The sequence below is a fragment of the Pundamilia nyererei genome, unplaced genomic scaffold, assembly GCF_000239375.1.
Source record: "Pundamilia nyererei isolate P.nyererei 1_Seehausen unplaced genomic scaffold, PunNye1.0 scaffold00091, whole genome shotgun sequence".
Lineage (NCBI taxonomy): Eukaryota > Metazoa > Chordata > Actinopteri > Cichliformes > Cichlidae > Pundamilia > Pundamilia nyererei.
The window spans coordinates 1,403,924-1,419,445 of NW_005187492.1; the positions used below are offsets into that span (position 1 = coordinate 1,403,924).

Genomic DNA, 15,522 nt, shown 5'->3' on the forward strand with positions numbered 1-15,522 from the left:
TAGTTACACCTGTTCAACTGCTCAAGGTAAATTTCTAATCAACCAATCACACAGTAACTACTCAGACGTGTTAACTTGGTCAAGCTTGCCTAAAGGTCAAACTGAGGATCAGAACAAGAAAGGAAGGTGATTTTGAACACTGTGAGGTGGCAGACAGGCTGGTCTGTTTCAGAAATTCATGGTCTCCTGCCACACAACCATGTCTAGGGTTCACAAAGAACGGTCTAGGAAAGAGTTCATATTCAGTGAAGGACAAAATTTGGTACAAACAACATGACATTGTGTATCCATCCTGCCTTGTATCATATGTTGGTGCAGGTTGTGTAATGATGTCAGAAACGTTTTCTTGTCACACTTTGGAACAATGAGTATTATTGGTGACCATGTCCATCTCTTTATAGCAAGTGAATCCATTTTCTAATAGCTTCTGCTAGCAAGATAATGTTCCATATCAAAAATCTAGATCAATGACCATGACAAAGGGATTACTGTACTCATATGACCTCCAGCCAAACACGATCAGGGCACCTTTGCAATGTGACGGAACAGGAGACTTGCAATACGGATGTGTGTAGTCGACAAATCAGAGGCAACATTGTGATGCTATCAAGACCAAAATCTCTGAGGAATGTTTCCAGCACCTTGTTGAATCTTTGGTTCAATTAAGGCAGTCAATAGGGTTCCAACCTGGGTACTTTTAAACAGTTTCTGTTCATGGACTCAGCCTTATTCATTTCCACTTAATCATGCCTTTTTAAAAAAAAAAAAAATGTGTTTAATGTGATCATTGAAGCAAAATACATTAAAAAAAAATACACAACCACAAAGTAAGCCATACTAAAATTACTTTATTACAGCTGATTTCTGTTCAATATCCCTCTGCCCACACAATAGTAAATACAATACAAACAATATAGTAAATTTGATCCTATTTTTTTAATTCTGCTCAATATTTGTACACAATTTAAATCCACTTTTTGTACTTTACCATATCTTATGTAGTATCTTCATAATCTCTCTGACATTCAATAACAAGTTCCACCATCTATACATTTTATTATAGGTTATAAGTTGTAGTGGTAATGTGGCAAACAATACTGACATCTTCAAAGAAATGCAATATCTTTTTCAGAATTTGCCTGTCACCCCATCATCTTTTCAAGCCTTTTTACTTTGGCCACTACACCAGAACCTTGTTGTTTTGTTTCATACATTACATGTGGTCAGCCCAATGATAGGTTACAACCATGGAGATGAAACAAATGCAGTGGTATCTGGGCTTGGCAACTAAGGTATGGCACAGTGTTGGACCATAAAAAGGATCGCTATTTTCTGTCGCTGATTCTCATTCAGTATCCTACATGCTTTCAGTCAGTAGGAGAAATATCTGAAAGTTAAAGTCAAACAAATAAAACAAAACAAAATCTAATCGAGGCTGGTGGAGAAGTCTTTCGACTGATAACAAAATCCAGGTTCCCTCACACAAAACTATGACACAAAAGTGAACAAAATGTGTCCGCATAAACAAAGTTGGCATCTATGTGAGGTCTGATCGACCTAACATTCAAACTCTTGGCCGTGGCCTATGAATATAGTAACAATCCAATAAAGATAAATACATTCTCATCTTCTTTACAACATGAATAACTCAAAAGAAAAAAAAAAGATGACTACAACCTGTTTTGTTACAGTAGCTGGAACTAATCAGTTGGCATAACAGAAAAAAAAAAAAGTTTCGGGTTCAAACCATATGTAACTTGATACAATGCATACTTTCTAGGCAGAATATATACATAATGAAAGTTAAAATCCCACCTAGAAAGAAAAATATCCCAGCATTTTTGTGTGTCCTCAAATATGATAGGAATAGAGCAACAAACAACATTCAGAAAGAGCCAGCCAGAAAGGGCGGCTCTGAATCAGAGTGGAATGGAGACAAATGGTCGAATGTGTGCAGCGACAGAACTAACTCCGCAGTGGTAATACTCAGAGATGGTGACTAAACGAGTGGTATTTAAAGATGATAGTAAAGGCAATTTGTCAGTGTACACAAACCAAGCGTAACATTGAGATATGTCCACACAACTTAACACCTAAACTCTGAGCGTGAAAGGTTTACACATGTCACTGTAGTCTGTCAGTTTTTAGAAATCATTTTCTTAAAATGTGGGTTTACATTTAAAATTCCTGTAATTAAAAAAAACAAACAAACAAACAAACAAAAAAAAAAACCATACACACGCATACACACACATAAATTCCAGCTTTGTGAGGAGGAGCAGTCACTTTTGCCAACTCCAGAGAATTATCTTTAAAGTGTTTTATATTCTCAGTGTCAAAATGCCAAGTCTCACTTGAATGGAGAGGCTGTTAAAAGGTAAAATGGGAACATCCTTCTCCAGCGATAGTTCATTAACTACAAACTGAAGAGAGAGAAAGAATGCAGACATGAATATAATTCAGAGGAGGAAAGGAAGTGTTTTTGCCACATGTATTTCGCACTTGGCTTGTGTGGGGTTTTTTTTTTGTTTTTTTTTTTTAACTGTGCACTGACTAAGTTTTACATGCTACAACGTCAAAATGCAAGCATGTGCTCAATTCAGTCACCCAAGTTTTGGGGTTCAATGACTTGGTGTAACATTATTAACTTAGCACCTTTTAAATTATTAGTGTTGCTTACTTGGGCCCAGTGTTTTCATATTTAGTTGTGCCAAGCCTGCTGTTATGGTCATGACAATTAACTCTAACTTCCTGCCTGCCATAATAAACTCTCCAGTTTAATCGCTTCAGTTCATAGAAACTCTAGCCAAAACATACGCGCACACACACAAAAAAAAGCACCATCCTCACATATTCTCTTCACTCTGAATTTAACATAAACACAACTGAGAGCAACAACAGCCATAGCTTCACTGACTGGCAATCTCCTTAGTTACAATTGTATTGGGTGTAGTTGTACTCTGTACTTGGGAAATTGCTCTAAAGAAAAAAAGAAAATGGATCACAGCACATCTAAGTCTGACTCCTAAACTTAACAATATGCGTACCAATGATCACTCACCAGGTGCTTTGCGAAAAGAAGTCAACTATTAAATCTCACACACATTTAGTTGTATAAAGTGCTTTGAACAAGGCAGCAGTTTTAAAAGGCACTAATAAAAATAAACAGATGTCTATTAGGATTCTTTATGAAGGCCAATAAGTCACAATTCCTTCTGAGAACATGTACAGTGACATTCTCTGTAACGCAAGGGTTTCCCCCTCAAGTACCATGTGAAGGCATGAGAACTGGTTGCAGATATGCACCAGCAATGTTCTGTTTCTCGACATACATAGGACTTAAACTGTACTGAATATGAGAATCTGAGGAAAATGTCTGAAAACCTGCTAAAATAGGCTAAACAAAAGAAGCTAACACTGATAAGAAATGGAAGAAGGAAATTTAAACTATAAAGATCTGAGACTAATTTCAGTTATCATAGGTTAAAAAGGCACTGTAGGATAGTTGTAGCATGTGTGAAACAGTTAAGACTAGATTATTTGGCTCTGAATCTGTAATGTTTCGTTTTGGTAGAGGAAAGAAAACTAACTAAGATAAGAGGAATCGAAGTCATCATGACGACCATTACAGCAGGCTGGCATCACAAGCATCTTCACTCACTCTGCTGCGTTCGTAACCACCATCAAACAATTGCCCAGTGTATTACTGAATACGAATGGGGAGAGTGAAGAAGGGAGGTCCTGAATAAAATCAGTTCTGTGATTGTTTGATACATTTAAAAAAAGGACAAAATTAACACATGTCAAAGGCTTTTAACAGTGTTTCATGTGCAAAATGAGAGCAATGGCTGTGAGTAGCACAAACTTATGTTTTTTTTGTTTCTTTATTTTATTCTTTTAAATCCTCCTTAGGAGAGAACTGTAACTAAACAAAAATGAAAGTAACATATTGACACTCAAACTGCTTATGCAACATAAATTTTAAGGATCTGTATGTGTGCCGATAAACTGCCGTGAGGGCGGGCTGTGCTTTTTCCAGCCCTTTTGACCTGAGCAACATTTATTTCATCACACATCCACATCTGTACATGGGAGAAATGGTAAATGGTGGGGTAGTGTCTGAGAAAGACGGAGCAATAGAGCTCTGCCTTGATGTGTTTTTAGATTCCCCGCACTTGGATTCTTGATTCCATGGCTGATGAGGGATCTATGTGTAGGAGAGGTGGGACCCGTTAGATATTTGAGAGGTCACACTGGTGCTCCTGCTCATTCCCTGCTCACTGTGCCCTCCCGAGGGTGTCCTTCCCATCCCCTGGGGGCTGTTCTGAATACCACTAGTGCGTGCGCCCAGAACTCCAGCTGATGGGTGGCCCCATGGTGTCGAATCCCCTCCTCCCTGTATGCCCTGTCCCCAGCCATGTTGCATAGATGCCCCTCCTGGACTGGAGTGATATCGATGGTAACTGCCTTGGTGACTGAACCCTGCACCTGAGCTGCTGCTGCCCCAGTGTGCACCTTGAGAGCTTCCAGATGGGTGCTGCTGCTGATGTTGACACCAACTTACTTGAGCCCCAGGAAAGTTATTGCCCATGGCCTCTGGAGAGATGTTTGATAGCACCATGTTGCTAAAGCCTAGGCGCATACTCTCAGAGTCAAAAGCCTCAACTTCTCTGGCTTGGCGTTCCAGCACGCTCTGGATTCGCGCTGAGCATTCATTCTGCAAGGACTGCATTTCTTCCTCAATCTATAGCAGAAAAGGAGGGAAAAAAATGAAATTCATATTAAACTGTTCGCAATATTGTTATGGCTTACAAACATGGCAACTAAAGTAATGTTCAGGACTCTTAAAATCCCAGGACGCTCTCTACTATGCCATAGTTTCCCCCCCTTTTTTAACCTGCTTAAAGGTAAATAGTAAACATGTACACAGTGGACATTATTGTTTTCCCTTTCTCTCATTTTAATCATGTTGCAGCTCGTATGGCAGGACGAATTAACTCTTTATCATTATAACGATGAGAAGGCCAATGACCTCATGTAAATCCCATCAGCACTTCACCCACATTGCATGTAAAACAAACTGGATTAACTGAAGGTAGGAGCATTTTGCCCCTTTACATCCAAACTCTGAGACTCAATAGCTTAAGAAAATATAAATGTAAATCTTAACATGAACATAATTTATGGCGGAGAACCTTTGTTTCCAGCAGGGCCCTTCGGAGTGACACCCTCTGCTCCAGATCTTTCTTTTCACGCTCATGCTGGGCATCTGTCTGCATCTTGATCTTGCTCTGGTAGGCGTTGAGAAGCTCCAGCTCTTGCTGTAGCTGCATTCGTAGGGCTTGGTACTGAGCCTCCTGAGTCTCATCCAGACGAAGCTAAGACCAGCGAGAAGATCACATTCAGGGCCCAAGCAGTAAAACATATACTCAACTATTACTGATGTGGCCATATCCATTACAGGTAAGAGACTAACAGTCTTACAGTTTTACCAGACTCACCGCCTGAGTAGAAAGCATTTCATTGATAGAGTGGTCATACTGCTCGGCCAAAATGGCAAGTTTGCGGTGCTGCTCTTGCTTCAGCCGTTTAAGGACAGCTTTGTGCTCCGACTTTGGTGTCGTCTCCAGCAGATGGTTCCTCAGTGCTTTATACTGCCTAGTCTGGATCTTGCAAGTGTCCTGGAACTGCTTCTTGATCTGTAGCTCTTTGGACTAGATTGTAGAGAAAGGAGTAAATACTATATGCACTATACTTCCCAACTATTATCTACAGATAATAGCTAGCATGCTTAGAAGTGAGGAAGTACAACCAGAAAACAAAGCATTACATTAAAGTAATTCTGGGTTACAGTCTATTCAGTTTGTTGCTGTTTTTTTTCATTAAAACGGTAAAATATCAAGAGGTATAAAGCTGGGCACTCCTAATTCTGAGGCTGACATTCTATTCCTAAATCTGTGCATCTTTTTTTCCAGCTAGTCCTGACCCAAGCATGATGAAGTATAATTCAAATAGTGCCTAGACAAGCACTTTTACTAAAATCAGCATCTGAATATTTAATATACACCCATGTTCAGAAACTTCTCCTGACCTTGAGACTTTTGGGTTGCTGGCGAACCTCCATAGCATGTTTGCGTCTAAGTTCTCTCTCCCTTCGCTTGTTGTACTCCTGCTGATTGGTAAGCTCCGTCTGGTGCTGTAGTCGGGTCAGCTCAGCCCTCGTCTTTTGGATGTTGTTTAGCTGGCGGAACTCCAACTCTTGCATGGACTCGTGGTGCCGGAGAAGCATAGCATGTTCCAAGTCCTTCTGGGTTTGACGCTTACTTAGCTCCTAATGATGTCCAAATGGAGATAAATAACATTTACAAGATAAGATTACTTCCAGAACAACAGACCATTTTTAGTTTGTGGATTACTTAATATTTGTAACATACAGTTCAACAGTATAGTGGTAGAGAAAGGTACAGACCTCTCGCAATAGATCCTTTTCGATTCTGTGGCGAGTAGTCAAAATCCTCCTTTTGAACCTGCGGCACTCTAGCTCCAGATACTGCCTCTGTCTGCGCTGTAAATTGGCCTCTTCTTCTGCTTGATAGTTTTGGAAGTTCTCCTTCTGTTTGGACAACCACTCCTGCTTTTCTTTCTTGGGAGTTGACTGGTTTTCATTCAATTCCTAAAGTAATAACAGACTGAAGGTCACTACCAGCACTTAATTTATACTGATTAATGTTTACTAACTGCTAGTTTAAAAAGAAAAAAGAAATCTGTATGTATTTCTGTGTCTGTAACACCAATCTGCCTGCCTCTTTAAGTTGCTCCTTGCGAAGTTTGTATTCCCGTTTCTGGTTTTCAAGAAAGCTGTTGAGCTCTTTTTTCTGTTGACTCTGGATGTGTTGCTGGAACTTCTTTTCATCATTGCTAAAGGTTTTTGCCTGATAAAGAAACAAATATAATCAGTTTTTTCTATGCACAATAACAGTGAGTGAATGATAACACTGACAACACACTTAATGAACACTTAGAAGCTGAAAGCATACATCTTTCTCCATTGACGCTTGGTGTTTCTTGATCAGTTTCTCCATCTCTTGGGCGAAGCTATTCCTCTGATTCTCCAGTTCCTTGTCCAGACGGAGTCTGTTCTCGTCCATTTCAGTCTTCAGCTTGTTTTCAAGAGCCATCAGCTGTTTTTGATGCTGTCGCCTCATGCGCTTGTAGCCTAATATCTGCTCTCTTAACTCAGAATCTTGCTCATGCTCCTTAATCTGGCGAGTGAGCTAGCAAACACAAGACAAAATACTTATCTTTAGACATGAAGTTTATAAGGCACACAAGTATTGTGAATAGATTTAATTGCAAGCTTGTTCAAAACACTTCTGATGATTACATGAAAAAATATATTGCTTGCCTTAAGGTAAACGCTTCTAATAATCACGAGGACACTGGGTGAAAATATTTTTGCCTTTTTACAATCACAGAAACACCCAGCAGGTATATGCATGGTTATCTGAGATATTAAACAGTTCGTTAGCAATGATGTACAAATGAAATGACAGCATCATTACCACTGAAGCTGTGCGTATTGTGGCAAAGTGTTCACGGTTTCTTCTTGGCCGTGGCGTGTGTGGAGGAGGGGACTGCTGCTCAGTTGGCTGGTTGTGAGTCTGTAAATCTTGGTTACACGTCTCTTCTCCCTAAAAGGTGCACAATAATACAGACATTGCAGGCTATTTAGAACCAATCTAAACAATACTCCAGTGAGAATAATACTAATAATACTTTACTCAATGAAAAGTGAAAGAAAGATGTCTTACTTGTTTGACATGTATGACAGAGCTGTTGGACATTACTGTGTGGTCCCCTTCGATGTCTGCCTCACTTTTGTCATCGCCTGCATCTGTTAAACTATTAACAGAGCTGCTCTGCGAACTGGCACTGATTGACATACTGGGGATGGATTGGTTGCTCCCTACACTGTTCACTGTACCGGTCCTACTCACACTTGGTTCTGGCTCCTAAAAGTAAAATAAAGTAGAAAGTAACAAGATTACAACACATCTTGTGTCAGAGGACACAATACTATGAAAGGCAGAGAGGCAAGCAAGGAGGGGTTAACACAATTTCAAACAGACCTCCTCTTCATCTTGTGTTGTTGGGCCATTGTGGACTTCCTGAAACAAGATCTTCTTCATCTTCCGATACTGCAGATTGTCTAGCTCCCGTACTGCATCCTTTGTCCGGCTTATCAAGTCTATTAAAACCGATTCCGGTCGCTCACGCTGGACAAATGCATGCTGGACGAGCAACAGAAAAGCCATTTTGCGTTAAATTCATGAATTTGTCTATAAGGATTCATCACAATAACAAATTGGTCACAATCATTTTTGGCTGATTACCTTTAGAAGCTCCTCAGAGTTTGGCCTATCCTGGGGTAATTTCTGAAGGCAAGAATCTACAAAGTTTCGGAAATAATCCGTCCTACAGTTGGGAGATCATATATGAACAAAGTTTAGAATGTAGAAGAACAACATAAATAATAAATAGACATTATTCAATTTGAAAAACAAAATATGGATCCAATTCTAAACTCACCATTCACTCGACTGCAGTGTGGGGCTGTCATTCTGTGCTATATGGTATAAGGCACTCATTGCATTCATGTTAAAGAGTGGCGGCTTCCTCTCAGCTATGAACCAAGAAACAGGTTACATTAAGAAATGCATACAAGGAAAGTGAGGATGAAAGAAGAAAAAGCCACATCAGTAATTGAATGAACCTAATGGTGTGAGAAACACTGCTGCTGACTGTGAGCAGTTAACTGAAGTTTAAAAGCAGATGTGTGAATTCTAACAATGCAACAGCAAAGGAGCTAGGACATACCTAATTCAATGCAGGTTATACCCATAGACCAAATATCCACCTTTCCATCATATTCACCTTCATCCATGGCTAAAATTACTTCTGGGGCCATCCTGAAAAAAATAACAAAAAACTAAGAAGGCATCACATTCACAATGCTAACTTCATATTCCAGTGGAAGGCAGGGATGTGAAGCTGCAAATGGGCACCTGACAGCCGTCGCTACGTGACAGATCTGAATCTCAACAAGTAAAAATTGAGTTGGCCTCAACTCTGTTCAGGCAATGCACTTTATCCATGACGCTGTAAAAATGTCGCTGGCCATGATTGGTCACTGGTAACTTGGCTGCTCGCAGTGTGAAAGTAGCAATAACATTAGTCTGGCAGCATTTCTTTCCATATTTAGTGAAAAGAATGGGGATTTAGAAGGTTTTTTCACATATAGATGTTAATTATGTTTAATATGTGACAATGTTCTTGTAAACAGATTGCCCATCTGTTAAGAAGGAGACAGGGTATATACAGACATATATAGATAAATTATTATAGTAAGATGTTTTGAATTTTACCAATATGGAGTCCCAACGAAGGAGTTCGCAGGACAGGCGATGGAAGCAGAGCCAAAATCTGCTAGTTTTACCTGCCCTGGCTCTGTCAGCAAGATGTTTCCTGCCTTGATATCTCTGTCAAACACATGAGAGGAAATGGTTATAGCAAGACGTAGAAGACACAGTGCATGAGGGCTAAAGCAATCTGTGCACAGCATGCTCCTAAAAAAAAAAACTTGAAACACTCACCGGTGAATCATAGTTTGGGAGTGAAGATAAGCCAAACCTTGAAGAGCACCATGTGTAATTGCAGCTATTTCAACTTCCTGCAGAGGTTTCTTGTGAACTGAAGAAGGTGTATAATAAGTGATGTAAATCAAGAAAAAAGGTGATGGGGATAAAAATGGCAAATACAGGAATGTAATTTCTTCCAGGGTTTTCCACTCACCTTCTAACAAATCGGAAGCAGAGCCAAGGCAATACTCCATTACCAGCTGTAAGGAAATCAGAAGTGCTTTGTGTGAATTTATATTTGGCCCTTAAATAATTAATAAATATTAGTCTTACATCAAGATCATCATCATTAACACAATGTTGTAGAACCTCACCCATGCAGTGTGCTCTCGTAGGTAGCATCCTTTGTACTCTATGGTGTTTGGGTGTTGTATTCGTTGCAGGAATTTCACTTCTTTGATTATGTCTTGCCACTTCTGGGACAACAGTAAAACAACAAAAGGACTGTTACAGCAAGAACAAGTTTATTCATGAATAAACAGTTTATTAACCTAATATAGAACATTTGAGGTCATCATACCTCACTGGATTGCTTCCCACTATATGACATCTTCTTGATGGCCACCACATCATTTGTCTGCACGTCCCGTGCCTGAATAATAAACACATTACATAAAACTGATTGTCAAGATTTTTGTGATTTAAGCTACGACGAGATAAATAAGGCAATATAATAAAGGTCCTACTTCCATATAGCTTAATTAACTTTGCATTATGAAACTGTAAAGATTAAATTATATCTATGTGCTTTGAATCAACATTAAAAAGCCCCATTGTGATATCATGATACCTGAGCCAATCGGTATTAAGTCACATGCACAACAGCTACAAGCAGACATGTTGGGGCAACATGGGAACAACATTATGGTAATCAGTTCTCTCTAAGCTGACTAACATAAGCAAAGTTTAGGCGTAATATCTGTATTAAAACCTTCTAAATCCATTACACGCATCTAATTGATTTGTGGGTATGTCTGTATGCATGTGTTGTTAAATACTCACAAAATATACAGCACCAAAGCTGCCATGTCCAATTTCATGAAGATCCGTAAAGAGCTTTTCTGGGTCCTCCTTGAAGAAGAGTTCAGCAATTTCGGGGTCCTTGAGGTTCCCCGCCCGACTGTTATTGGGCATAATTAGGGGTTGGGGGCAATGCCGCTGCCGCCAGGAACTATCTGGGTCTGCGACAGCGACGTGAAAGCCCCCACTGATGACTCATCTGCAGGACAGTGGTTTCATATGTGTTCAGAACTGAAAGTACAAGAAAAAAACAAGAGTAAACACACTAGCAGAGATGTACACATGCATTGCTATTCTAAATTAGAAAGCTACAGCAACACTGTATGGACTGTGAAGCACAGCACACTACAAGAAAAGGAAAGCTGGATGTTATGAAGTAAGATTCACTTAAATGCTGAATTACTAATAATACTTCTTAACACTGATTATATCATATTAGAAGGCTATATAAGTGAGAAAGCTCTTAGTTGTTCGGATGAGCAACAGACATGCCTAATAATGTGGGCATGAGAAGGCTAAACAAAGCATGAACTTAACCATGATGTCAGAAATCCTGAGGTAGCAAGAGATAAGTCTCCTGTTTCCATAGTAACCACAGCAATGAAATCAGGCCAACAAAACTGGCCTCACACCTTCAGTGACTGGTGTGTACACAAAAAGATGTGAGGAGGATACAAAGACGTGCCTGAGAGCTGCCCATCTCCAGCCTGAACGTGGAAGAGAAATTGAGCACCTTCACAGTGTTAATGACTGAAGGAAAACTCAGTATTCCAGTGACGGGATGACTGGTTAAACCTGCAGGTACATGGAAAACATTCTCAAACGCAGCAAACAGCGTACATGCATCTTCCTAAAAGTGATCAAAGGGTTTGTTCAGCAAAAAAAAAAAGTTTATTCAAAGGTTATATTTATTAGTTTATTAAAAGTATTGTTTGAAACCACTTATTCAAAGTGGTGTCATACCACAGTAACGGCTTAGTTTTCCTTTGCCCTGACTTTGGAATATCCACAACAGAAACACTCATTAGAATTAAAATAAATTACTTGTTTGTGATTCACACCATGTGGGAAAATGACATCTGAAAAGCAGCGTGCCTTTTCATAAGTGGTGTCTTACTGGAAGCAGTCAAGTGCGCCGCCTTCTCGTGAGTGTAAACAAATTCAACAAATAAATAAATAGATCAAAATAACCAAAAAAATAATCACAGTAGGGTGTGTGGATTAACATAATATATCAAAAGCTCAATATAATTTCACTGGGGTTATGGGGGTTAACATGGTTAGCTCTTCATTGTCAGCAAAGCCAATACCAAAATTATGAAAAAAAAAAACCCCAACAACAGTCATTTTGTTAGTTCGTTTTTTTCAGTACATCACAATAACTGCTCCATCGTGTAGTAACACATTCACCTTATACGCAATAGATACCTGGTTTGAGACTGAGTGGAGACACTAAACTTAGTTTAAGGAGTCACAAGCTAGTATAAGCCTAGTGCCAAGCAAAGATAAATGGAGAGGTTGTGTCAGGAAGGGAATGTAGTGTAAAATCTGTGCCAAAACAAACATACCGATCCATCTGCTGTGGCGACCCTTAGGAAATAATGGAGCAGCCAAAAGTCACTGGCAGAGTATGTATTGACTCTTCTGGAAGTGATGGGGGCAAAAACGCCTACAAGTGTTCCAGTCTATCTTTACATGATGAAGGAGGAGGAGGAGGATGCCCATGAGCCCAGGAAAAACTACACATGGAAGATGGCTACGACTATAGCGGCCACTATAGCGCAGGCTCTACTCATTGATATAAAAGGCAGTATGAGTAGCGTGTGGAACTACTTTGTGTTATTATCCTGAAATACACTAACCTTTTCTTTTTGGAGACACCTGGCACTGCCATTGTGAAATCACTCATGCACCTAAATGTTTGCAGTGGCTAACTATCAATAAAATGTTAACATTTTAAATGTTTTAAACCACCATGACAGTGATTTAAAATGACTTTTGTGCGATTAAAGGTATTTTATGTCCAAGTACATCAAATTGGGTATTGAGACTCGTGCAATTCTACTGATATTGATATCAACTACTAAATTTCAGGTTATCATGATGTCTCTGCCTTTTAAAAATACAGAAATTAATAAAAGATTATTACTAAGCCCGCAACACCACGCTCAATACGTTGATTTCCATTATTACTTTGAAACAGCTTCACTACTGTAATACTAATGTAGACTGTAAAAGATCACCGAGAAAAGTTTACTGAGTCCATTCGGCTCAGATGATCAGTTGCAAACAGATGCAAGGCTGACGCTAGAGTCACAAGACTTCTTTCCCAGCCTGGGAGAAACAGCCCCCAGTTCCAAGCAGACATCTTTTGTCTCACAACAACACTGAACAACTCACTATACTACACAGTTGTAGCCGCAGCTCTGAAATAAAGCCCCATTACCATGTGGGACTGTGGCTCTTTATTGCCATTGTTCTTCACTACATTGTTTCTCATGAATGAGCTTTGTTGTCATATCTCATGATAGCATTTTCAACTTGTGAACATGTGAGCACAAAAGAGAATGATGATAACTGATACTTTCATTAAACAAAAGAAGAAAACAACAAACACAGACAACAAGATCAACAACAATATAAATACCCTGGTGTTCCAACTTGCACAAATGCATGCACAAGAATGCAGCAGGACAGGACAACAGAACTGGAGGGCTGGAATTCTCAATGTATGCCCTCACTGCGCTGCATTTCACAGCATTTCCTGTTCGTGCAGCTATAGGGAGGTAGGAATGGGCCTTGCTGAGCATTTTCACTAGTGATTATCTGTCTATCTTGGTATTGCAGCAATGGCACGCCTTCTTAAGTGCGCCGCAATTTAATAAAGTAAAACATTTTTTCTTTCCATGTCCTAGAAGTAACTTAAAAAAAATACAGGTAGTTTTCATTACTTTGAAGAATCCATTAAACAAATGTAAACGTAATGGAGGTCATTTAAGACACCTCCGTTTGGCACGCCAATCTATGGCACAACATAGCACAGGGTTTACGTCTGTTTCACCCAAAAACAAACAGAAACGGCACTGTAACATTGTAGCCAGTGTATCTTTATGCCTTCAAGTATATTAAGTTAGTTGGTAACTAGGCACCAGTTACCCAAGAGGAATGAGGGCGATAGATCTGAAAACCTTTAAAATATCCAACGTTTGCCCAAACTAAGATTGGTGAGGCAAACAGTAGCGCAGCATTACCTGCTGCGTTTTTACCTGTCTCCTCCTCCTAGAGTTTCAAAACAACCGGAATTTCACAGATTATTTGGTTGGGATTCATTAAAAGTTAACACTTTCCCACAGCGGTTTTAAGCGTCGTGTTAAAAAAAATCACATCAAAAAGACGGAAATATAAAAAGACAGCAGCTTGGGAGTGTGATGTCATCTACACACACCAAACTTAACGTTAGCCAAGTTACGTGTCATATGGCGAAACAGCCCAAGCATAATTGGCGTCGTGTTTACGACGTGAACAGCTGAACATAAACATGGATAATGTGGAATTAAGCAACCTGTAAGAACTCGCTTATAAGAAAAAGCTAAATTAGCTGGCTAACGTTTGTTATGTTTGCTAAGTTAGCTTAGCCAGTTAGCTGAAACTCACCCTCTTTTGACAGGCCAGGCTTCAGCGCTGTGGAGAATGTCGCTAATTCAAAACAGTTTGGGATTTGAAAAGTATCCCCTCAGTTTCATCACCAGCGAGGCAACTTCGTGCGCCAAATCCTTGTGGTTCTTCACGCTGTCAGTCGATTATAACGCGCACATTTGTGAATTGTTACAGGTTAAAATCCCCACCCTTCAAGTAACTGGGGTGCCAGAGATCCCACTCCCAGACAGGTCCAAAGATGGCTGCCGAGCGATCCGCTGCCGCCTCCCTTCGTGGAAATGCGTCGGGGGAAATGTGAGGGAAGTTCAAACACCTCCAGAACCGCATTAAACAAGCCGCGATAATGTCCGCCTTATCGTTGGGGGAAAAAAACCTCGGGATTTAACCTCTCACACTGGCAGACTAACCGCAGCCGTTTAGACGTGTGTATGTGCCAGGCTGTCTGTGCTCCTCAGTGCAAACAGCAGTTCCGCCCTGCCTGTTGAATTTGCTGTAAACTCTCCCTGACCCATGTACATCCAGAGGCGGAGACACTGGAACATCATTAAAGAACACTGGACCTGCGATCACGTTCATATTTTTATCGAAGTTACTTTTAATAATTTCACTTTTGACATTTCTGGCATAAGATGTGAGTAGGGGGGGGACTTTATAAATTTAATATGTATTTTAAATGAAAGGACTTGGTTATCGATGATGGGGAAATACAAGAACATTATAGAACTGAGACAGACTGTTAGAGAGCCCAAAGGTGGATAGTAGCTGTATTTCACAGTAGTACTGTATATTCATGAGGCAGTAAAACATCTTTGGCTTATTACACATTTGCCTAACAAGGGAAAGCTGTTTCGATTCCGTGAGGAGACACAACTCTCTTGGGAGTTGCGTCAGGAAGGGCATCCGGCGTTAAACTCCGGCAACTCAAATATGCAAAGCAGCTACCCGCTGTGGCGACCCCTTGTGAGTAAGGGAAGCATTGTATGCAGTGTACTGTATATTAAATTTATCTATTTGTTCATCCATTCAGAAGTGGAATACTTCTTTCCTAATAGGGGCACCATTGTTAACTGTCTGTAAGCAACAACTCATTGCTCCACATCACTTTTTGTTGCTTTTGTTTTGTTTTCTTAAATAATAAGAACATGAA

At 39.9% G+C, this 15,522-nt stretch overlaps 1 protein-coding gene across 1 annotated transcript; it reads right to left on the minus strand.

Annotated features, from left to right (window-relative positions):
* Window positions 1-2,528: 2,528 nt before the first annotated feature.
* Window positions 2,529-14,890, minus strand: taok1a (TAO kinase 1a). The gene is made up of 20 exons (XM_005739359.1): window positions 14,373-14,890; window positions 10,701-10,949; window positions 10,219-10,290; window positions 10,013-10,114; window positions 9,853-9,898; window positions 9,654-9,750; window positions 9,426-9,539; window positions 8,878-8,969; window positions 8,590-8,683; window positions 8,394-8,475; window positions 8,130-8,291; window positions 7,812-8,012; window positions 7,563-7,691; window positions 7,038-7,274; window positions 6,804-6,932; window positions 6,470-6,673; window positions 6,092-6,331; window positions 5,502-5,714; window positions 5,196-5,378; window positions 2,529-4,744 (listed from the first exon to the last, which is right to left on the minus strand). The coding sequence occupies exons 2-20, from the start codon at window positions 10,830-10,832 to the stop codon at window positions 4,208-4,210; spliced, it is 3,066 nt and encodes a 1,021-aa protein (XP_005739416.1). The 5' UTR covers window positions 10,833-10,949; window positions 14,373-14,890; the 3' UTR covers window positions 2,529-4,207.
* Between the last annotated feature and the right edge of the window lie 632 nt (window positions 14,891-15,522).

Coding starts and splice junctions, on each gene's coding strand:
- taok1a (XM_005739359.1), bottom strand. CDS start 10,832: ATGCCCAATAACAGTCGGGCGGGGAACCTCAAGGACCCCGAAATTGCT. Junction 6,674..6,803: donor GCAAGGAGCAACTTAAAGAG/GCAGGCAGATTG, acceptor TTATTACTTTAG/GAATTGAATGAAAACCAGTC. Junction 6,332..6,469: donor AAAAGGATCTATTGCGAGAG/GTCTGTACCTTT, acceptor GGACATCATTAG/GAGCTAAGTAAGCGTCAAAC.